The 23,826-nt window shown below is 41.4% G+C and overlaps 2 protein-coding genes across 2 annotated transcripts; one reads left to right on the forward strand and one right to left on the reverse strand.

Moving 5' to 3' along the window:
• The first annotated feature begins 152 nt into the window (after positions 1-152).
• Positions 153-17,368, forward strand: znf644a (zinc finger protein 644a). The gene is made up of 6 exons (XM_060059670.1): positions 153-298; positions 6,079-8,560; positions 8,650-9,255; positions 9,723-9,848; positions 10,761-10,863; positions 15,946-17,368. Exons 2-6 carry the CDS (start codon positions 6,094-6,096, stop codon positions 16,142-16,144), a joined length of 3,501 nt encoding a protein of 1,166 aa, XP_059915653.1. The 5' UTR covers positions 153-298; positions 6,079-6,093; the 3' UTR covers positions 16,145-17,368.
• Positions 17,366-23,452, reverse strand: LOC132463469 (uncharacterized). Its single transcript, XM_060059678.1, has 11 exons — positions 23,104-23,452; positions 22,716-22,810; positions 22,242-22,353; positions 21,664-22,108; positions 21,395-21,470; positions 21,039-21,120; positions 18,830-18,977; positions 18,438-18,498; positions 18,220-18,350; positions 17,941-18,030; positions 17,366-17,760 (listed from the first exon to the last, which is right to left on the reverse strand). The coding sequence occupies exons 1-11, from the start codon at positions 23,184-23,186 to the stop codon at positions 17,740-17,742; spliced, it is 1,344 nt and encodes a 447-aa protein (XP_059915661.1). The 5' UTR covers positions 23,187-23,452; the 3' UTR covers positions 17,366-17,739.
• Positions 23,453-23,826: the final 374 nt, after the last annotated feature.

The following is a 23,826-nucleotide window of genomic DNA, read 5'->3' on the forward strand; positions in this document are numbered from 1 at the left end:
TTCTTTGACAGACAAACCGTTCCTCTTGCCAATTCCCGAAATTAGCAGCATAGAAGCAAACTATAGCATGGTTGATAATAAACACAACCCATTTGGTTAAATATGCTGACGAATTTATTATTAGAACAAATACGTGTTGTACTGTGACAGCCGTATTTGCGTAAACCCTTTTATAGTAAATGGACTGGTCCACACTAGACCACCACGGAAAATGGCGACTGTGAAATGGATGGAAGACGAAAGTAAGAAATAATTCAATGCAGCGTATAAAGAGCGCCCCGATCAACGACGTCCGGAGGTAATATCCGTTTGTTTCTAAGTAATATAGGGATGTATGGATGGTAAGTGTTGAGGCACCATTCCCATTAGTTGTAGTTTAGTCTAAGGATTTGGCTTTGGTGTGGTACAGAGCCTAAATAGAATGGGCTGCAGATCCTGCAAGCTGCATCCAACAACACAGCATGATAATAACGGGAAGAACATGCAACGGGACACAGGTTGTCTGATTTCTAATTGATAATGTATTTGTTGTGATGTTGCTGCTAAAAAAGAATAGTGACTTTATATTGTGTTGGCATGCAAGTGAACTGTGCTCAAAGTTTTAGCTCGAGAATAAACCCCCTTTTGCTCATGCAAGCCTATTGTTGATGTAGTCTGCAGTTGTGTAGAAGATGGTTCTTTGCCATCATTTCCTCGAGTTAGTTTGACACTTTTATTTGCCCTCGAAGCTCCCTTTTCTTGCGACCTTGCAATCCATTGTTACAATCTACTTAACAGGTGATCTACATTATCTTGGTTTAGTAACACCCGTGCACTTTGAGATTATAACGTAAAATGAGGAAGAGAAATGTTGGCTAAGGTCACAACTCTATAGGCCTATACGTAAGATATATTTGATTGCAGGCTACTTAAAAAAGATGATGCACTAAATACTGCATTTTAGCAAACCGCCTCAAGATGTCGCTGTTCTATTTTGTACGTACCGAAGTACTTGCGTACGTATACATTCATAGACGAATAATTAAATATGATATGAAATCGGATTTTCCAGTGATCGTAAAAGGTTGGCATACCAAATAGGTTCCTCAGCTAAAAATGTAACATTAAAATTTATGTTACCGAATATCAATTGTTGAAATAGCATAATATGCTAGAAATTGAGTTCATTGATAGAATAGAATATATATTGAATTTTTTTTAAAGTGTAAGTGAACCACCTGTTGCAGCTCAAACCTCGAACACCAACACTATATTAAAGGAAAACTGTTTTAGGCTGAAGTTCTAGGAAAAAGGTGGGGGTGTTTATCCCCCATGGGTGAAGACATTTGGAGAATAGAATAGAATTTCAAATTTCAACAAATTTGACAGAAAAGGCCTTAGACCTAGGGATTTCAAATTCTGGTCGGTTGGCTGATTGGTTGGTCGATATGCACTTGTTTGACCAAGTTAACATTGGTCGGACAATGGCTGGTGGTAATTTCATCAGGGGAGAAAGCACTTCTCAATCCACTATTTTCGGGGGTTTGAGGATGCAGATTAATGTATTGAGTGAGAGGCTATTTTGTAGGGGTGTGACGATACTCAGCTCACGAGACGAGACGAGACACGATATTGGGTTCACGAGAACGAGACGAGACGAGATTTTAAGAAAACTACAATGACAAAATATCAGACTTTTATTTAACCAAGTCGCGCATGCATTTTGAAATGTTTTATTATAACTCTTAACATCCATGATATTGAAACTAAAACAAAAATTTATAAAAGTTAAATTAAAATAAATTAAATTAAATAATTCTCTTTTTTCAAGTGCAAACAATATTATGTGCAAAACCAAATCAAAGTACCCAAAATGTACTTTGATTAAATGTATTCGTTTTCGCGGTTATTCAGCCTCTTCTTCTCCTCCGGAAAAACACGACCGCATTGCATTGTGGTATACGGGAGTAATATGTAGGCTACATCGTATGTACACTCAAATTTTGGATATTTTAAGTGCACTATATAGTGCATGAAATTAACCACTGAGAATTTGAACACCACTACAAAATGGCGAGCACCCTATATAGTACACTATATCCGTGATAGGGAACGATTTTGAACACAGCTTATGGTTGCTTTCGATGCTTCCCCTGCTTCCCCTCCTTCTCCTCCTCTTCTTTTCCTTCTCCTTCTTTAGGTTCTGGCAGGCTAGATGTAGCAAAGGCGCATTACTGCCCCCACAGGCGACAAATAGAAGTTTGGATAAATCACAAATCTCGCGAGACCGATTTTTGACGCGACGGGTAATATCGTCGAGTTTAATCTCGAGATCTCGTGGCACGAGATCTCGTCACACCCCTACTATTTTGCGTTACAAGTAACATTGATAATCAATAACAATTATATTTAAGGCTTCGTAGTTTGTTTTAATAATCATATAGATTAAGAGACTAATAATACTTAATACTTATTATACTTTAAGACAGGAGGTCAAAACACCCCGGTATACACAACTTTGAACTCGCTCAACTTAAGGAAGGCTGCTAGTTTTAACTTACTGAACATTTTCACAGAAGTCGTCTGTGTGGCATTTTATTAAAAAGGCCAAAAACGTATTCAGGCATATCCTCTAAAAGCAAATAAATCTGTTTTTTACATGTTATCTGCGATGCTCCAACTTCAACTGTCAACTTTCATGTTTAATGCTCGATAGGCTTTGAATGTGAACCTATTAAACCTTGGCCCGCATCACAGCATCATCTGCTGGGATCCATTATATTAAACACAGAACAAAATACAGAATCTGAATTCCCGACGTGGTTTGTCTATATACTATGCAATGCTTCCTGAAGTGGCGCTCCGTGGCTGTTCCAGAGTGCGATCCGCTTTGTATTGTGGCTCTGCCGTAACTGAGTTGGACTCAGACCCACTAACGTTCTCAAAACCGAACGTTCATGATATCTAGGCTAGCATAGAGTTCTGCGAAATCCGTATTTTTTTCCCTCCAAATTCAATTCGTTAATTTTATTCGGAATTCTGTGATTTACGATTCGTGCTAATTTTATCATGAGAAAGAGTGCCTACCAGTGGCGAACTTAGCCCTTTGGGGGCTCCAGGCGAAGAGTAATTTAGGGGCCCCTGCATCTACCGGTCTATTGTACCTTATGTCGCATAATGAGATACTCCATACAAGGGATGAACAAAAGTCACTATCCTTCTTTCATGCAAATGTTAATTATCTATTTACAAATTGAGAATAACATACAAAACAATAAGATTAGTTATGTTGACACATTACACTGACTGTTAACCTTATGTCATCATTTACCTGAGGGTTTCCAGTAGGTCACAGCAGCTATATGCTGTGACCTACTGGAAACCGACTGATAGCTGTTTCCAGCTATCAGTATTTTTCCTGTGCTCTTCAGACCTTTCATGGTTGATTAGATGCATTGCAAGGTTATTCCAGTGTTTAAATCCTTCCTCACTCAGTTGTTTTTGTTTTCCAAAAAGGCAACAACAAAAGCAAAAAACACGGTCTGCACTTTCACTAGACTAACCAAGACCTGTTCACCCTCTCGTCATTTTTCATTACTATGTAATAGTATGCTTTTGTGAATCTGCGGCCCTTGGGCCAGAGTGCTGGGTCATCCACAAGAATATGTGTGCACCTGCCCAAGACACAGCAGCTTGGGCCAGAGTGCTGGGTCATCCACAAGAATATGTGTCTCGCAGTCATTGTTATCGTTATTAGGGCCCGACCGATTTAATCGGCCGATTATAGCCTTTTTGAAAATAATCGGCATCGGCCAAAAAGACGCAGATTACAACCGATTTATTATTATTATTTTTTTTTATTTATTTATTTTTATAAATGTTATTGTGTATCCTGCAGATTGCGCTCCTACTCGCCTTACTAACTAACAACTTTAGCTGGAGTAAAAAAGAGGAGATTGAATTTTACCGTACAACATGAAAGCACGCTCGCTCAGGCAGCTGCGCGCTCACCTCACCAATGTACACAAGACGAGTTGTTTGAGCATGTTGTGCCTGTTTTTCTTTAGGTCCCAGGCCATGTTAATTTATTATACTGTAGACTCTAACGGTGAGATCATACTGCTCAGCACGCACGTGTTAGTCACTGCTCACGAGCGCAGCACATTGGGAGTTAGTTATTTATTTTACATTTTACATTACACTCATTTTTGACTGTAAATGTATTCTAAAACACTCAAAGGTTCTGCATTCAATTCACATATTCATCAAAAGTGTTTAAAGTATATTTAAGGTATCAAAAACTATGTTTTATATGTTGTTTTTTTTTGTTTTTTTTTAATCGGCCGATTAAATCGTAATCGTAATTTTTCTCTGAAAATAATCGGCATCGGCACTCAAAAATCAATATCGGTCGGGCCCTAATCGTTATTGTCATCAATTTCAATAACCGAAGTGGAAGAAGGAGAATGAGCAATATTCACTACCAGTTGTGCATAATCTCCGTCAGTTTGTTGACACACGTCATTAGCATCGCTGCTGGCTGAGCCAGAGTCACTTGGAATGAAAGGAGCAGTAACGTGACAGCAAACGATGTTGACGGCTGCTCTTGAGCCGCCGACGGTCCCGCTAACACTGCGGTGGCTGTAAAAAAGCTGGATAGCTTTGGCAGCTTTGACAGAAAGTCCTGCCTTTGGTCTTTCTTCTTCTTTTTATGTTTCACTCGATTTCTCTCTCTCTCTCTTACCGCTTACTGTTTTGAATTTGACATCATTTCTGCATACGCGTCATGAGCGTGATGCGCGTAACATGGAATAGTCCATGTAGTGCAGACTGAAGGGGGGGGCACACGGAAAGATCGTCAAAATATGAGTAATTAGACATCCCGATGCTACTATTGTGAAGAGATATTTATAAAAATAATAAATATGGGGACAAAATATATGCATTGGGGCATTTTGGGGGCCCCAAAAACCTTCTATGGGGCCTGGGGCTCCAGGCAAATGCCTGGTTTGCCTAATAGTACGGCCCGCCCCTGGTGCCTACTTATGTGAATTAATATAATGTCAACAATTGAATAATATATAACACAACATTGCACTATTTGTAACTACTGAATGCAGTGTTTCCCCCAGAATATGTCTTAGTCAAGGTGGTCAAGGAGCAGGGGGGGGGGGTCTCCGTTTCAATTCCATTCAAAAAGCTTTATGGCACGACCATTGTTGTGAACAGTATTACTGATGCATTATTGATCTTTATTTTTTACACCTGATGGAAGTATGTTTTCTTTCCCTACGAGAGTTTTCTACTTTGTTAATGCATAATAATTAAAAAATATTTTTTACTATACATTGGTAGTCAAGGCGGGGCCCTATTGTTAAGGCGGCCGCCTTAACAACACAGTACTGGGAGAAACACTGGAATGATAGCATTGCGTTATTTCACCTCGATATCTCGTTGTTTGGAATATCACAATTTGCATGCGGACAGCAAACAAATTACGGACCACAGCCACAAAATCGTGAATAAGAGCTCGGGCTGACACAGTGCTTTTCCTTGTTTTCCACATGGGCTTTAGACTTTAAGACATATTTTTCATACCCATATTTTTACGGGTCGGATCAATAGTATGATGTCGACAGAATTTGCAAAACAGTTCATCCCTGGACTCATAATAGTCCCAGTATTGCTCTGTTCTGAATTTAGGAGTTGGGGTCGAAATCTTTAGTTTAAGAGGACTTGGACGTCTTAGTTGGCCTCGTTCTCAAAGACGTGAGGTCATGATGCGACCAAAATCCCCTCCCTCTCTGAAAAGGGGAGGGGATTGAATTGAATTCTGAATTATGCATTTATGCCTTATCGTCTGTAGATTAGATTAAGAAATTGTAGCCATTTCAGTCAAATATGGAGAATTTGGCAAATTCTGCAATATTCCACGTTTTACAGATGATTCAATTTTTAGTACCAAATTCTGCGATTACGGCCACGATTTACCCATCATGGAAATCATATGGCCCTAGATAAATGATAGGACTATACAACCCTACACAAATTGGTGTAATTTTTCATAATGGAATAAGAACATCCAATTTTCTCTTGCAGGTCAAGGCCACAGAAATGTCATGCCTGGCAGCTTGTGATGAAGATGACAAAGATACAGATCCCGAGATGAATGCCCTCACACTCCTTCAAGAACCAGTGAGAATGACACAAGCGGCCTTATCTTACATAGACTCTTTTGGCAAGCCTGCTCTTGCCAAACAAAACGGCGTTCTTGATGTTTTGTCAAACGCTGAAATGTTGTCCCCAGTTGGCTTGGGAAACGGACCTTCCTCGCATAGGGCTACACAGGCACATGATCTCAACAGCTTGTGCACAGAGGAGGAGGAGAAAAGCATCACACCCTTGAAAACAGTGCAGGAAATTGATACTGCAGGAATATGGGGATTTGACGTTGATTCACCTGAGGACTCATTGGATGACTTCAGCAGTGCCCGTGATCTTCAGTGGGACCCTCACAAAGAGTTCATGCAGTTCTTGTGGGACGACCATGACGAATCCCCAGGGGAGGAGATGCAAAAGGAAGTTATGGTTTCTAGAACTCAAAAGAGGAGGAAACGTAAGATGGATATGGTAGTTATGGTAGATCCCTCAGAAGATCTTTACCCTAATCTAGGCCATAAATCATCTGAAGACTCGCATGATGGAGAAGACCAAGCACACTCTGTCCCCATGAGCAAGGTACAAAACCTGAGGATGCATTCCAAATCTTCATCAACTGAGAACAAAGAGTATCCAAATGGAACTGTTAAGGCCATCAAGCAAATTTTATACAATGCGCCAACATTAAACTCTTTTGATAATAATATAGGTCACAGGCTTTCACCCTTGAAGGGAAGACTTCCAGTCAATTCTCCCTCGGAGCCTAAGCCATCATCCTATCCATGTTCGAAATGTCACCTCGTGTTCAGAAAAGAGATCAGTTTGCAACAGCACTTGGAATTGCATTCAGATCTTTCCTTTATGTCGCCTAGTCCTTTTATATGCCAAGAATGTGGACATATTTTCAGAGAGAGCAGCTCCCTTTTAGAGCATATGGCTGTTCACACGAAGAGAAGGAAACGACAAGTTGATGAAATCAACGTTATGTCTGATACAAATAAGGCTGGAAACAATGCACTTTGTTGCCCTCAATGCCCATTTCAAACAAACTGCCAGAATACTTTTGTTAAACATGCCCTGACACACAGTAAGAGCAAGCGTTGTTTTAAATGTGAAAAATGTAAATTCCACGCAGTGTCTGAGAGAGGGCTTCGGAGACATAATACTTCGCAGCACAAGGATAGCGGCAGGGATGAGGCCGGTGTTTTCTCTTGCACAATTTGTTCATACCGAGTTTTCAGTAAAAATGTTTTTAGAAATCATCTTCAGTGTCGTCATAAACTGACGATCGAGAAATACGAATCAATACACAGCTTACATGAGATTGAGACAAATGCACAGCTACCTGTTGAGAAGCAAGACTCTTGTAAAATGGAAACAAAATCTAAAATATTCGTCCCCTCAAAAAAAGCGAATTCGATAAGTAACGTTTCCAATTTATTCAAGCATGAAAAGATGACAAGGAGATTTCTCAAGTCTCAAGAAACCCAGTCCAAGCTGGACAAATCGATCGACGTTCTCCTTTCTCGACAAAGACATGACAAAGAGACTGAAGCAAAACGGAAAAAAGAAAGTGACAATGTCATTACATCTAAACACTCATCTAACAACGATGATAATGATTTGCAAGATCATTTGCAAGGAATGCATGCAACTAAGCTTCCAGAAACCAGGTCATCCTCAAATGGTGAAAAGCAAACTTGTGTTTCTAAGCCTGATGCAAATCCTTGTGAGTATAGTGTCACAGAGGAAGGCATTGAAAGCAACAGAATACCTAAGTCGACTTCAGATCAGGCCATTAAAAAGACGCCTTCGAAAAGAAAAATGTCAACACCTTTTCGAAACACCACAGAACAGGATTCATGCTTTATTTTACCCAAACATTTGCCAAGTCCAAAGATGTTAAACCGTTCAGAAGAGATCACAAACTGTGAAGAGAAGGACATTTTTAAATTCAAAGAAACTCTTGCCAACACTAACCTTTTCGATGACGATGATGTCAAGCAGGAAGAAAAGCACATTTATACATATAGTAGGAGGATGTCAATGAGAGGGGTTCTGCAGGCATCTAAGAAGTTGTTTGATAAGATAACGACTGACGGGAATGATGATGAAGTAAAGACTGATATCAAGGAAGAGTGCATAGAAACGGAGGTCTTTGGAGACAGCATTGAGTCCCACTCGATGACAATGGAAGGATCCTACACGGGCGATTCGTCAGATTTGGAGCCAAAATCCTGTCCGTACTGCCCTGAAGTCTTTGAGTCTGGTGTTGGGTTATCCAATCATGTGAGAGGCCACCTTCATCGGGTTGGATTGAATTACAACGAGAGGCATGTAGTTCCTGCTGAACATGTGGCTTCTCGAGACAAGAAGCCACGCATGAGACGCAGGATTTCTCCCATTCCACAATTGGAAGAAGGTATTGAGATAGTTTTGTGTATATTTCAGTCTGCACCAATAATACTGTGACTGTTTAACGGTTCTGATCTTGGCTTTCTCTTTTTGCAGCAGTACTGTTGGAACCCCCTGCAGACCCTCTAGAAAACTCTGATGACCTGGAGATGATCCATTCCTGTCCACTTTGTGGGGACAAGTTTGATAACCGGACTGGACAGTCCAACCACATCCGAGGCCACTTGAAACAGCTTGGTAGACCAATCAAATCAAAGAACAAGACCCCATTATGCTTACTTCGAGAACTGATGCGGGACAAGAAAGAGGTCAATAGGGCTATTCAAATACTCAATAAGAAACGAAATAAATTCTCGTTTCGTAAGTCGTCGAAGCTAGCCAGGTCTCATTCTCTAACTGGACTCTTTAAAAATAATTATATTCCAACCATCTCCAATGATGCCGAATCACACTTCTCCAAACCCCAGTTTTCTTTGTTGGGAGTTGCATCTGAAAAGAAGCAGCTTGAGACCAAGTTGGAGGTTAAAGGATCCCTTTCGAGTGCGAGTGCCTTGATAGGGATTCTGAAGAAGAGAAAGTGCCAAGAAGATCCAAGAATAAAGGCTTATTCTCAAATTTCAAAATCCACGTTATCAGTTTGTTCAGATACTGAACATGGTGCTGGATCAAGACTTGACACTTCATTACTAAACTCGATAGCAGGTAAGTAATATATTTTTTTTTAAATTGTGAGTCCTCGATGGGATGGGATACAGGCTAGATTGGTATCTCTTAAAAAGATGGCTTCAATTTACGCCATGATGTGCCGTTTGTGAAGATCGCAGACAGTCAAAAAACGTGGCATTTATACTCACTGTTTCGCACGGCAGCTCTGGAGGGGCTGTTGCACTCTGCTTGCCGAGCTGCTAAATTTCAATGGGGTGTGGCCCGGGACAATTTGGCGAATAAACCCTCATTTTTGGTTCAGGCTGGCTTGCACAGTTCTCGCAAGGCGACTATAAATGTGGTTTAAGGCAGGTGTCCATAACCTATTAAAGGTTTTGCCTGCAGGATACATCTCTAGTAGAATGGTTTATCGTGCATGACTAGCTGAGGAATGGAGACTAAATGCTCCCTGTTGACATTTTTGTTTGTTCTAACTTATTTTTCTTGTGTTTCTGTCTAATCAGAGAAAGGCGAGTTCAACCGAAAGGTTTGTATGCACTGCAATGCATCTTTCCACAGTGGAGTTAGCTTGTCTAATCATTTGCGGGCGTATGCAAAGCGAAAAAGGAATGCCTCACTTGATGGAGCAAGTAAGTACATGAAGAGCATTGGCTTCAAACTGGTATAGTGGATGATTGTGTGACTTTTTTCAGCAAAAAGCATGTACCCGTCATCTAACCCTTTAGGATTTGGCATATTTGCAAAGACCCCAGGTCAATTGTTGATATTCGCTATGTCTCGATGTAAATCCGCCAGTTAATGGCCAACATAGCTAAATGGGCCAACTGGCCCATTTATTGGCCGGCCAACATTGCTTTATTTTGGTTTTGTAAGACCCAAGTGAATACAAACTAACATGGCTAGGCAGGGTACTCCAATAGTACCCACAAAAAAGTAATCCACTAGTTTGGATTTTTTGTTTTTCGCGCCACTCTGCATGCTCCGAGAGACTGGGCTCCAATAAGTTTAACACTGAACATTTCTAGTGCAGTATAAACACAAAATCAATACTTGTTTTATGAACATGTTTGAAGAAAACTACATAGCCAGGGCAGTTTGTATGCACTTTTGTGAGATACAGCTATGGGAGCTGCTTAGTTGGAATATAATGGACAACAATCGCTTTCCAGCTTCCCAATTTCAGAATGCATTTACACCGTAAGAAGTGATGAGTTGAACAAAAATCAAGGCTGATTTCCATGCCGACATAGACAATGTCAACAAATACCTTGGGTCTTGGCCAACCAGCCATATCATTAAAAGATGTTGAAGGTAAATAAAGCCATCCTGGCTGTTATGGCCACTTGAGACGTGAAACACTGGCCTACTGCGATTCTAAAATTGTATTACAAATTTGGGTTAATTTCGCCTCATAAAAGTATTACATTTTGTAAGTATGTTTAGGGCCACTGTGATGGAATGCATTTTAAAATGTAAAAAGTAATTGTGGACGTTGTCGCTCGTATGACTTAACTGATAAGAATTTTCCATATTTGCTTTAGTGATTGACTGCAAAGGAAGAAGACCTCGGTCAAGGCCTGGCTCAAAGAAGAAGACACTGCCCTTACCACAGACTCCAGAAGAAATGTACAGACTCACATGCCGGTAAAGAAGTCAAGCTCTTCTTGTCAAATTTGTGTTCTTTCAGGTTGCAGTTTCCCCTCAACTTGACCTCGGTACACCATTATACAATGGCAGAAATATTTGTTTAGATAAGAGATGGTTAAAGGGGCTGTTGGTAATATATGTGTCTAATTTGGTTTCCAATTATTAGAAATGCCATAGCCATCTGTCAGCAAGTGAAATGCTCTGTGAGAATATCTCTTTTGGTTGATTCGGCCTCTGTATTAGACAATTTTGATTTTAGAACAGTGGGTTAAGGTCTGATGTCTGATTTATCCGGAAAACTCTTGATATATCCTGCCCGTCTCGTGTTATCATAGCTCCACCTCAGGTGTGTGAATGCCACACTCCACAATGGTGCAGGTGAGGAGGGAGGGAGGGAGCAGGCGGCCCTCAAATCTTGCCTTGTAGTAAAGTCGGTGAGGTACTAAAGGGGTGATATAATGCTCCTTCAATGTTTCCGTTTGCTTGAGACTGTTATATGACGTATGTATACATGTTTTACGTCTGCTAAAATAGAAAAATCTTTATCCGAGCCAGGGGGAGTATTCGCGCCCTCGAGAGGCCCCTCAATGAGTGTGTGAAACAGCTAATTTGCGCTCAAACTTGACTTCCGTAACAGTGTGACGTTAGGCTGTGCAGTAGGCGGTGCTGAAGTACAGATGTCACGCCTCCCGGCTACCCGCAATTTTTACAACTTCTCCGGGGTGTGAATTTGCAGACGCACGAGCAAAGTGTGCGACCAATTGAGTGGTTGGCTGACCAATCACTGCAGACTGGGCTACTCGGGAGGGGGGCCTTAAGGCGACATTATGCAATTCAGACCGTTTTTGAAATTGGTTTCAACAGTGTGAGAATAATAAGGGGTATTTCTAAAATACAGGCATGCAACCCTACTCTTGTGGTGCCCCTAAATGCAATTAACCCATTATTAAAGGGGAATTCCGGTGTAAAACGGATTTGGGATATGTTTTGTATGATAACGAGTTGAAACGTTCGTTTTGGAGCACAAAAAACGCATATAGACGCTTTCTTCAGTTGGCTGTTTTTAGCCGATTCTAACAAAACGCTATAAACTTGGAACAATGGGGGCAGTGGTTATGGTAAAAACTAAATCGCTATTTTAAACCATTTAAAAGGCTAGAAGTAGCCCAACACTTCTTTGGTAGTATAATAAGGGTCTTAACCTATAAAACGAGGCATTGAGAACTTTGTAAGTGTACAGATTGTTTATTAAAAATTACATTTTATACACACAATACCATCAGTAGATCACCCGTCGACACCATTATGTTTTTAAGACTCGATAAGTAGATTGGTGAACACAGAGCTTGCGTGTTGCTGACGGCTGTCAAAATCTCTGTTTGTCAATCTACTTATCGAGTCTTGAAAACAAGATGGCGTCGACGGGTGATCTACTGATGGTATTGTGTGTATAAAATGTACTTTTTAATAAACAATCTGTACACTTACAAAGTTCTCAATGCCTCGTTTTATAGGTTAAGACCCTTATTATACTACCAAAGAAGTGTCGGGCTACTTCTAGCCTTTTAAATGGTTTAAAATAGCGATTTAGTTTTTACCATAACCACTGCCCCCATCGTTCCAAGTTTATAGCGTTTTGATAGAAAGGGCTAAAAAGAGCCAACTGAAGAAAGCGTCTATGTGCGTTTTTTGTGCTCCAAAACTAACTTTTCAACTCGTTATCATACAAAACATATCCCAAATCCATTTTACACCGGAATTCCCCTTTAACATAGTATAGGCAAAAGTTCAGATTATTAAAATCGAGCTAGAGGATGTTATATAGTGATCTCATAAGTTAGTTATTTACAAGTAATTTGTACTGTCAACCAACATTTAGAAGTAATTTGTAGCTCGTTTAGTGCTACAAATTACCTTCTTCTACTCGTTTATCTCTTTTAAATGGGGTTTATCGTACCTTTGTATGCTATATCAAATATTTAATCGATATTTAAAAAAAGGAAGTCAGAACTATTAAATGTGTGACGTTGCTGGTGACTTCTAGCAGAAGACTTTGCAGAAATGGAATTGAATCTTTAGTACGTTTTTATAATTAGTGTATAATCCCATAAAGATTAGAATAGTTTTTACCTTTTAGAATGAGCCGTTTAATAATAATAATAATAATAATAATAATACATTTTATTTGTAGAGCAAAGTTTAAGAAAGAAAATAAGGGTTGTTAAAACAAATAATACGTATACAGTAAAAGAGAAATTAGCAAAAGGCTTTTTTAAAAAGATAAATCTTAAGGTTTAGTTTAAAAATAGCTGTAGCCTGTGGGGCCTTCAGGTGGTCAGGGAAGGCGTTCCATAGTCTTGGGGAAGCAGCGGAGAATGCCCGATCGCCCATGGTGCGGAGCTTGGTCTTGGGGTGTGTGCTGATGCAGAGCGAAGGGTGCGTGAGGTGGTCTGGGGGGTGAGGAGCTCCTGGAGGTAGGGGGGGGGCATGTCCGTGGATGCACTGGTGGGTGAGGAGGGAGACCTTGAATTCAATTCTGAATGTGACAGTGAGCCTGGCAGCGCTGTTTTGTATGTACTGGAGCTTCTGGATGCTCTTGTCAGAGATCCCGATGAGGAGTGCATTGCAGTAATCCAACCTGGAGGAGACAAAGGTGTGGACGAGCCTCTCTGCATCTGCCCGGGTGAGTGTAGGCCGGAGTGTGGCAATGTTTTGAGGTGGTACAATGCGGTCTTGCGGAGGTGATTGATGTGGGTGTCATAGTTCAGTTGCTGGTCCATTTTAACACCCAGGTTGGTGACAGATGTGGAAGGGAGAATGTTTTGGCCAGAGAAAGTGATATTGGTGATGTCGGAGGAGCGGAGCTGATGTGGTGTGCCGATGAGGATGGCCTCTGTTTTAGAGCTGTTTAATTTAATGAAGTTGAGCTTCATCCACGCCTCTATCTCCTCCAGGCTGGTGGTCAGTGGGGATGATGGCAGGGGGCAAGAAGAAGTGGGGGTGGTTCTGAGGTACACATGTGTGTCATCAGCATAGCATAAGATAACCCATGCCTGCTGATGACGCTGCCCAGTTGGAGCATGTGGATGGAGAAAAGGGTTGGGCCCAACATCAAGCCCTGGGGGACACCAGGGGTATCCCCCAGGGCTTGGGGTTGGGCCCCACAAACTGTGGGTGTGGGATTTTGCTTTGCCCAGGGCGACGTGCTCGGTTCTGCCGGTGAGGTAAGAGGTGAACCAGTTGTGTGTATTTCCTGTAAGTCCAATGGTGTATTGCAGGCGGTGGAGGAGGATATTGTGGTCGACAGTGTTAAAAGCAGCTGTTAAATCCAAGAGGATGAGGAGTGATGGGGAACCGGTGTCTGCTGCCATCAGGAGGTCGTCGTCGTGACCCTGACCAAAGCATTTTCTGTCCAGGGCGGAAACCAGACTGAAATTTCTCAAAACATATTATTTTATGAGGTGGTCCTGAAGTTGTGCTGCAACTGTTTTCTCCAGAGCCTTTGACAGGAGCGGAAGATTTGAGATGGGCCTGTAGTTGGAGAGAACTTCTCGATCCAGGGTGGGTTTTTTCAATAGTGGTCTGATGACAGCGGTTTTTAATGCAGGTGGGATATGGCCGGCCAGGAGGGAGTGGTTAATGATCTGGGTGATGAGTGGGGAGACGGCGGAGATGTTGGTCTCCAGCGGGGCTGAAGGAAAGGGGTCCAGTGCACAGGTGGACGGCTTCAATTTTCTGATGACGGCCTCCACCTCTTCCTGTGTGACGTTGGAGGAGGAGCTGAGGGGCTGGACATTCTCAGACAGTGGGTCGACAGTTTAGTGGGGTGAGACAGCAGTGATGGAGAGGTGTGAGCGGATGTTATTAACCTTTTGTTTAAAAAAGGTAATGTGCATGTTGCACCTCTCCTCGGTGGCCTCAGAGTGGCAGGGTGAAGGGGTTTTGAGAAGGTGGTTAATTGTTGAAGATAGTTGTGGGCTGTTATTTATGATGGTCGAATAGAACCTGGCCCGTGTATCCCTCAGAGCTTCTACATATGACCTCTTGTGCTCTCTGTATGCCTGTTTGTGAATAGTTTATATCTACAGGGAGCGTGTCCTCTTCCACGGAGCCTGCCATGTTTCTACACTGACTAAATAACTAAATACTAATTATAAATCCATCAAGAAACCAACTCACCTGACTACTCAATGCTGTCAGTCATTTTGGAATACCTACTGACACGTACAGTAGAGCCCGACCGATAAAGGTTTTTTAAGGCCGATACGATACAAATATTTGGTGATTTAAAAATCCAATATTACGATATATATTTAAAAAAGAAATTCCAGAAACGCGTAACAAAACAAACAGATTTCCCTAACATTGGTTATTTGTAGTTATTTATGAGTCCTCACTAAAATAAGGCAATGCAGTTTAAAAATAAACTTTATTTTATTGTTTTATTGTCACAACAGAAAAGAACATACTGTATTAAAGTTCTGATAAATAAAATGTAAAAAAATACAAACTTAAGATATGAAACCCAGTCCTTTGAACAAAAACAAAAAAATATATTTTTTTAAATATTAATTAATTGGCCATTATAAATGCCGATACCGATGGTTTGGAAAGTGCCTAATATCGGCCCGCCGATAAATCGGTCGGGCTCTACCGTGCAGGCTACCGTAGGTTCACCTACTGGTAGGAAAAGGAAAAGGTATTCAGTTGGTTGGCATCTGCAACCTCACTGCTAGATGCCACTAAATCCTACATACTGCACCCTTAAGTATACCACCTTCCTGTAAAAAGATACACTAAAAGGAAAATGCAGGTTGCTCACCGGGTAGAGCGCGTACCATTAAGGCTCAGTCCTGATCGCAGCGGCCCGGGTTTGATACCCATGGTCCTGTGCTGCATGTCCTCCCCTCTCACTCCCATACCTTCACTCATCTCTCCATCATAAAAGTATAAAATTAAATGCAACGCCGTATCATTTCCTGTGATTAAGTACCACAAAAAACCCATACGATTCCTTTTTAATGGTGTAATGAACAAAGTAATGCTGAAATGGAGGATCCTTTGCGGTTGTCGTTGCAGGTTTTGTGACCTCGTCTTCCAGGGTCCCTTGTCGGTGCAGGAGGACTGGATCAAACACTTACAGAGACACATTATGAACACTGGTGTTCCCAACACCGGACTGGGCATGGTGGAGGTGTCCATGCAGCCCCGGGACCCCTCCAGCCCCAGGCCGGACCAGGACGGCCCCTCCACAGGCCCCCATCATGCTGCTTCGTGAAGCCCGTGAGGAGTACTTCATGGGAAGTCCATAGACTATGTGTTTTGTACATGGATGTTCTTTCACTTTTACTTTCATCAAGTCATCTGTATGGCCAAAATGTACAACATTGCTTAAAGGGGACCTATTATGCTTTTTCGACTTTTATGACCTATAAACGTTGTTATAATGATTGATAGTCATGTTTAACCATAATAAATGGTCAAATAATGACGTACATGCATTTCGACGTATTCACTGCTGGCAGTCTGGGGTGGCTGTGCAGAGCGCTAAACACTCGGGACAACGTTTGCGATTCACTTGTTCACATTTCCGGGAAATCATCTACGTAGAGGCACTCCTGCCGCGCCCCCATATGCCTGGTCAAATCTGAGGGGGCGGAGAAGGACGAAAACGAGCGTTGACAGAGAATGCTGAAAGCACCCAGATGAGAGGAAGAGTTTCCTGAAAATCTACATCGTTTTTTGTGTATGGTTAAACATGACTATCAATCATAACAACGTTTATAGGTCCTAAAAGTCGATAAAGCATAATAGGTCCCCTTTAACAGATTTTACACGTTGAATATATTATCATGGACTTTCATTTTAGAAATTATTTCCAATAATAGACCTAACAGAAAATTGGAACACAATTCCAAAAAAAAAGTTTTTATGCAGTAATGTAGTGTGGAACCCATTTCTAATGAAGACAACTTTTACCTCAAAGATTTCTAATGGTTTAAACATCACTTATGTCCAGTTTGGGAACACCTTCTTTATCATTATTCACATTTAAATATACACAGGTCCATGTAACGGACAGTCTCTTTTGTATTGTGTCATATTTCCAAACATTCAGCCAGTGCTAACGGGCAGTTATTGATTGAAATACTTAAAAGCAATTGCACATTTAAAAAATATCACTGTTTTCAAAACTAAAATGTGAGGAAATGTTTGGAAAAGCAGCAAGGGTGTATGGCAACTCCTGTTATAGAATAGGGTTTATAGTATTACAATCACTGCATTGATTTCTAAAACAAAAAAAATTATGAAGATATGAACAGACAACCAGAGAGCAGATATTTGCTGCCCTTCGTAACTGTCAACCTATATTTAATGTTTTAGACAACTGTTGGAAAATAAATGCTGTTTTTAAATAATTTAATTTTAAATGTACTATATATATCACAGATACAATGCTTTCAACTTTTTGTGATGTTATAAATAAAAAGTTGAGCAATTAGGTTCATGTAATTTATTTAAAAGAAGATTTATTTTGGCAAACCGCCTAGGATACGGATTGGGAAAATAATATAAACACATACAGGAAAGTAAGGTATTGACGTGGAACAGCCTCTGACGCATTCAACTGTGTCCAAATTCACAGTTGAATTTGACACTCCAGGCAAGTTTGAAAAGACGGAACCCGTCAAACCCAAGTCATGAGTATCACCTTGTCTCAAAGCGTCCTTCTTGGCAGTGGACATATCTGGTATCAATGCCATAGATTGTATTCTGAGTTTAAAAGGAAAGCGCTACATATGTATTGTCCTTAGCTGTATGTAGCAAACAGCATTATGGCTTGAGCTTCCTCCAGGCCATAGGATGATCCAGTCATTCAAACGGATTGCCACCCTAAGAAAGGGATAAATGTGTTATTACAGCACATGCTTCGTCTCTAGATAAATGTATGAAAGGATTTGCTTACTATCTGATGTTCAAGTATTCTTTAGATCTAACGAGCTAACATTGGGCCTATAGCGTTGGTGGGTGCACTTTCTGAATGTTTTTAGACTTGTTACTGTGGATATTTACCTGACGGTACTGTTCAAACTGGGGTTTTAATAGGGTGATCATAACTGCAGCCTTGTCAAGACATTCCTGTTTCTGCCGGTAGGAAAATGACTGCATCAACAGGAAAAATATGAAATGTTAGTTTCAGATCCGGCAACACAATATTTTGTAGTCCATTAGTAATGCTTGATAAAAACTAAATTAACAATAACAAGTGTATTACATATTCAACCACATTTTAGGTGAAGCTGCTCATCAGAACCGTTGAGCGTACTGAATTCCAGCTGGTCTCTTACATACCTTTTTGTTATGGAGGTGTTCCATAGAGGCGACATGGTTCTTCACGGAGGTCGCCGAGGTGGAGATGTAGACACTACACACAGCACAGTGGAGCACATCCACCCTGCTCATGTGATCAGTCTCCTTCAACGCTGAGCAAACAAAAACGGTTGGCCATCAAGCCATTATCACATATATGCGATAATATGTCAATTTTGGGCGCTCTCCCCTCGCCCTACCTTCGATGTCCTGATCCACCATAGCACTGCAACACCGTCTCACTTTGAACATCATGACCTCCTAGGAATGGTAAAGAGTACCACTGTAAATCACCATGGCCCAATCAAAACCCCTTTGCATACTTTTCATTTCTTTCTGAATGTCTGACTTAATGATGTAAAAGGTTTAGGTACGATTCCAGAGCTAAAGGTTGAGTAATTTTCTCAAGAGCTACAGGTTGAGTCCTTTTTTTTTTTAAACAACTGCCATAGCCATCCACCAGCTTTTTAGCTGATTAAAGCAGACCGCAAGTCAACTGCGATCCCGCATTAATTTAACTGTAGATGGAAGCCAGCCCGCGGGTTGGGACTCCCTCTCCCCTCACTGTGCGTCCCCACTCGGTGCTCAGTACCTGTAGGAAGGCCATGGTCAGGTCGTCGTAGTGGTTCAGCTGCTGAATGTGCTCCATGGTGTTCCAGTGGCCCCTGCTCTCCAGGTGCTCTTGCAGCCCCTCCAGTCCGGCACATTCCTCCTCACACAGCTCACAGGTAAAGGCGCTTCTACGAGATAAACCACACAGAACAATGGAAACGTTGACACCCTACCAGCCAGTGCGCAAAAACAAAAGCTAACCTTTAAAAAAAGGGTTAGGGTGAGGATCATCTTTGTGTCATGTAGCAAACACCAACCTGAATACTTTTCATTAGTGGATCCAATTACTTTTGAGATCAATTAGATTGCAATCAAATAGAACATGTCTCAAATCACTCCTAGCTCAACGTTTGCATTACATTTGATGTTTATTATCTTTAATACATTTTAAATGAAGTTCAACACCAAGCAAAAATGGCAATTTGTGCCACAAATGCCACATATAAATATGTCAGCAAGTAGCATAATAATTTACTTTTCAGAGAAGCCCAGTGTAAATGAGACCTTCTAAGTGGTATGGCTGAAGAAACCCTACCAGCCGAATAAGAGCTTGAAGATGCCCAACTCAGGCCAAGGTAAACAGCCGAAAAATGTCAGACCCGTTTGGATGAGAGTAACTCATCCAAAGAAGTTTGATCCAAATACTATTGTCTTCAAGAAACGAATGGCAACGTGTATGCTTTTCAGAGTGCAGCACTGAAAGGGAACCGGTCAGCAGTGGAGAGGAGCGAGACACACACCTGGCCACCACAACTTCCTCAAGCGACTTTTTGCAAAACACCACAACAAAAAACTTTCACTTAATCTCTCAAAACAGATTGCTCATGGCAACCGGCAGGCTGATCATCCCAGTGAATATTGTCTTGGCATGGCAGAAAACAGACCTATATATTCTTCATTACAGCTGGACATTTTTCTTTTTGAAAATGGAGGTGGAAATAATGGGCAGCAGCAGCAACCTATGACTAGGTTATAATATTTTTAGTCCAAGGGACCTCCATTTAACCACTATAAAGGACCAAGTGTGCCAAGGAAGTTATGAATAAAGTTAAATGGGTCTGGATTCTATTCTCCATCCACTGAGGCACTATTGTAAGGCTAAACACAAGTTGTCTTGTTCAGATTTCTCTTTAGGTCCCGGCACAGAAGTAGCATTACAAAAACGTGTCCAGCTGTATTGGAGTGGTCTGAAAAATGTCAACATGAATAACATAAAGATTTGTTACATACTTTAGCCAAATTAAACTAAGCCATGTCATCTACTTTTTAATAATAATGAATTGATCGAATTGATATAGCGCTTTTCTAGACACTCCAAGGTGAAGGGGGGGACCTCACTCACCACTACCAGTGTGTAGCAACCACTTGGTTGATGCACGGCAGCCAATCTGCGCTAGAATACCAGCTCTCACCACACACCAGCTTGAGGTGGAGAGTGAGGGAATTAATGAGTCAGTCAATTATACAGGAGGATGATTAGGGGGCCAGATTGAATGAGATTGACTGGGCTACTCTTTGTGATAAGTGCCCTGGGATCTTTAATGACATCAGTGAGTCAGGACCTCGTTTTTACGTCTCCTCCAACGTTTTTTTGTATGAATAAGTCCTGCCTCCTTCAATGCATGCTGCAATTGTTTTTATGATGAACTTGAAAAATGCAAAGAATGTAACATTTTACAGAATTTGCCAGTGAAACCCTGGTTATGCCTCCTTCCCCGCACTTTGAATTACAGAGAATACAGGCGGGAATGTGTCATTTCAATGCTTTTTGTATCTTTTCGGACTGTAGAAATAAAATGTAGAAGATTTTCTGTTAATGTGCAGCAACAAAGTCATTTGTTAATGTTTTCACCTTGTCATGGTGTCAACACAAACATGGATTCTCTGGACTAACTGTCAAAGGTTCATGTAGAGTTGATGGCACTTCTAAGTGATTAACTAATGAAGTGCATCTGATAAGCTGGCTCAAATGTCTTTCCCTTTGCTTGTCATATGGTAGCAGCAGCAGCAAGGGTGTGCATACGTTTCCCCCAACCCAGGACGATGTGCACGTTAGCGACAGTTATATTTGTTCAATAAATGAATGTTACTTGGGAGATAGTTATGGGTTACCACATTTAAGTTAAGTATGAATTAGTTAAGTTAGTAATTAGTAATTAATTAACTTAAGTTAGTATTAGGTGTCCTACTGTTGTTCCACGTCCTTCACTGTGATTGCTCTGCTGCTCATGGCAATCTCTCGGGGAGATGCCATGTTCGCCGATGACCCTCCTGTAGAGCAACAAATGGTAGGATTAGCAGAAGCAAAGTACCCCAAGCTACATATGAAAAAACCAACACATGGATCATAAATCCATGAATTAAAACGACTAAATATGACCACAAACTAAGCTACAAGTAACTGCCATTATCCAATGTACCCTAAATCCAGGCGGTGGATGATGGATAATTAGGATATAGGAATATTGTCCCTTAACATGAAGTCAAGGCAGACATGAGAGAATGTCAGGAAATGGACCCAGAATCTGCGTTGTCTGTTGCTTACCGGTTTCACAGTATCCTTTCTGAAGCTGATCGTCTGCGGGGAAGTTTGGCGTGGATAACCCAACATTTGTGGCAAACTGCAGGAGACGAAAAAGTGTTTAATTATTGCCAAATAACAACATTTGACTTTGCTTAGTGTTAACAGCTTTACTATTTGTCCCCTTTACTATATTGAACGCTTAATCTTGAAGTTCACTGAAAGATGCAGATGATTGCCTCAACATGATCCATGTTCTAACCAGAGCATGCAGTGGATAGCGAAACACATACTTCTGGGACTCGCTCTTCCCTGAGACTGTGTTCCTCAGGACTGGATCTCTCATTGGGCCTCACAGGGTCGTAACAGATCTGGTCATAGGTCCTGGGAACACCAGTGCTAGAAGCCCGGCGATGTTGGCTACCACTTGGACTGAGACTGCCATGATTTGGCAGTCTGGCGTCTGGGTCTCTGTCCCGCCTCTCTGCGCTTCGGTCCCGCCTCTCTGCGCTTCGGTCCCGCCTCTCTGCGCTTCGGTCCCGCCTCTCTGCACCGCACTCCTGCCGCTCTGCACCTCGGTCCCACCTCTGGGCGCCCGTCTCCTTTGGTTGGGCCATCTCCCAGTGACTCCGGTGGTCGACGTCTCTCTTGGGACTGTTGCGGTCGTACCGCTTCCTCTGCGCCAACTCAGACTCAGACTCTGACGAGAGCGGGTCGTAAGGGTCGTAGAGGTCCACCCTGGAGGGATGGGGAAGCCTTTCTTAGTACTCCATCAAACCCTGACTTTGTAAAGATGTCAAGAATGTCAATTAAAATTGTCCACTAAATACATATAAAATACCATCTACAATTAATAACTACAAAGACTTACTCCTCTGCATTGCTTGTGCTGTGATCCTGAGACGTGTTCTCCTGAGGACTGGATCCATCGGTGGGTTTGAACGTAGAGGCCCAGGGAGACCTCCACTGTCCTCCAGAAGAGGCTGAGGTTTGAAGATGCAATTCAAGGAGTTGGCATTTTGTGTATTCATGCAGCCTCTACCAACACAACTTTAATTCCCAACGTTATGTATCATTATTGAGGCATGCCTCAACAATTATTGAGGCATGCCTCAATAAACAAAAAAATTCCTAGAAGGCCACCAAAATACCATTCCCTTGGGGATCATTTTAAGCCATCTCTAACACGGGAACTTGAGTGTGGCCCGATGATTGATCTATATGACTATTACAAGGCGTATTCTGTTGATCTCCCCAAAAAGGTGACAAGCAGCGACCCATACCCGGTGAATCTCAACTGTATGTTTAGGGGCTGGCTGTGTTGTAGAAGGCATGTGAATATTACCTGTATGTTTAGGAGCTGGCTGTGTTGTAGATGGTATTTTAGGTGCGCTGGTTGGTACACTGATCACGCTTGTTGCAGCAGACCTAAAGCATAGTCTATGGAGATCGAAAGATTTGATTCGATGACAACAAACGAGCATCAGTCAATTGCTAAATAAAACTAAGTTTGTAAGTTATTCAACGCCATCTAGTACTTCTATTCACACTTCTCTTCAGTGCAGCATTTATCCACAAAAACAAACCATGTTCATGTTAGCGACTATTTAATATAATAATCGTTGTTGGGAAGCATTATCAAAAAACATACACATTCAGACGTAACGTTAGAACCCATACGAAGTCAAACATCAATGTAAAACTCTTCAAATCAAAGATCTTGGTAGCTTTACCCTCCCTGTCGTGGTGGATGTCGTGGGACAGCTCCTCTGGGTGGCTTCACTTCGAAGTATTTAGGATTGCGCCTGTGGTTCATTGTAACGTTAACTTGTATCAATATATTAATATATATATATATATATATGTTTAAATATATATAATATATGATCCTAACTAAACTACAATTCCTCAAAGACAGCTAACCAGTTAGCGAAGGCGACCGACTAGTACCAAAACCTATCAACAGATGGGAGCATCCCCTTACGTTGAACGTATTGACGTATGCGAGTCGAGGCACACGTCGTGACGTTGAACGTAAGCGAATAGGCGTTAGGGCTAGAGACTGTAGAGACCTAAGAAATTATCTGCGCATATAAAATCACTGCATGTGCTTTGTTCTGATGTGCTCAGTATGGCTTTGTGGTGCAACCATATGTCATTGTATGCTCATTTAAGCATTTCATGCAATCTCAATATTCATTACATTACATTAATAAAGCTGTCGCTTTTGTCCAAAGTTAATTAGACAATAAAGTTGTAACCCAAATAGTGCAAGAATCATTAAAGTACATCGAATTGATCAAATAAGCTAACTGCTTTACCTGCTACACTATATAAAGAGGAGATAAATAATTACTTTATTTCTTGTGCCCAGATGCAGTCTGAACAGATACGGTGGAAGAGGGGTAGGATTTCAGCTTCCAGCTCCCCAGATTACATATGGCCTATCTGAAGCG

The sequence above is a fragment of the Gadus macrocephalus genome, chromosome 8 (assembly GCF_031168955.1).
Source record: "Gadus macrocephalus chromosome 8, ASM3116895v1".
NCBI lineage: Eukaryota > Metazoa > Chordata > Actinopteri > Gadiformes > Gadidae > Gadus > Gadus macrocephalus.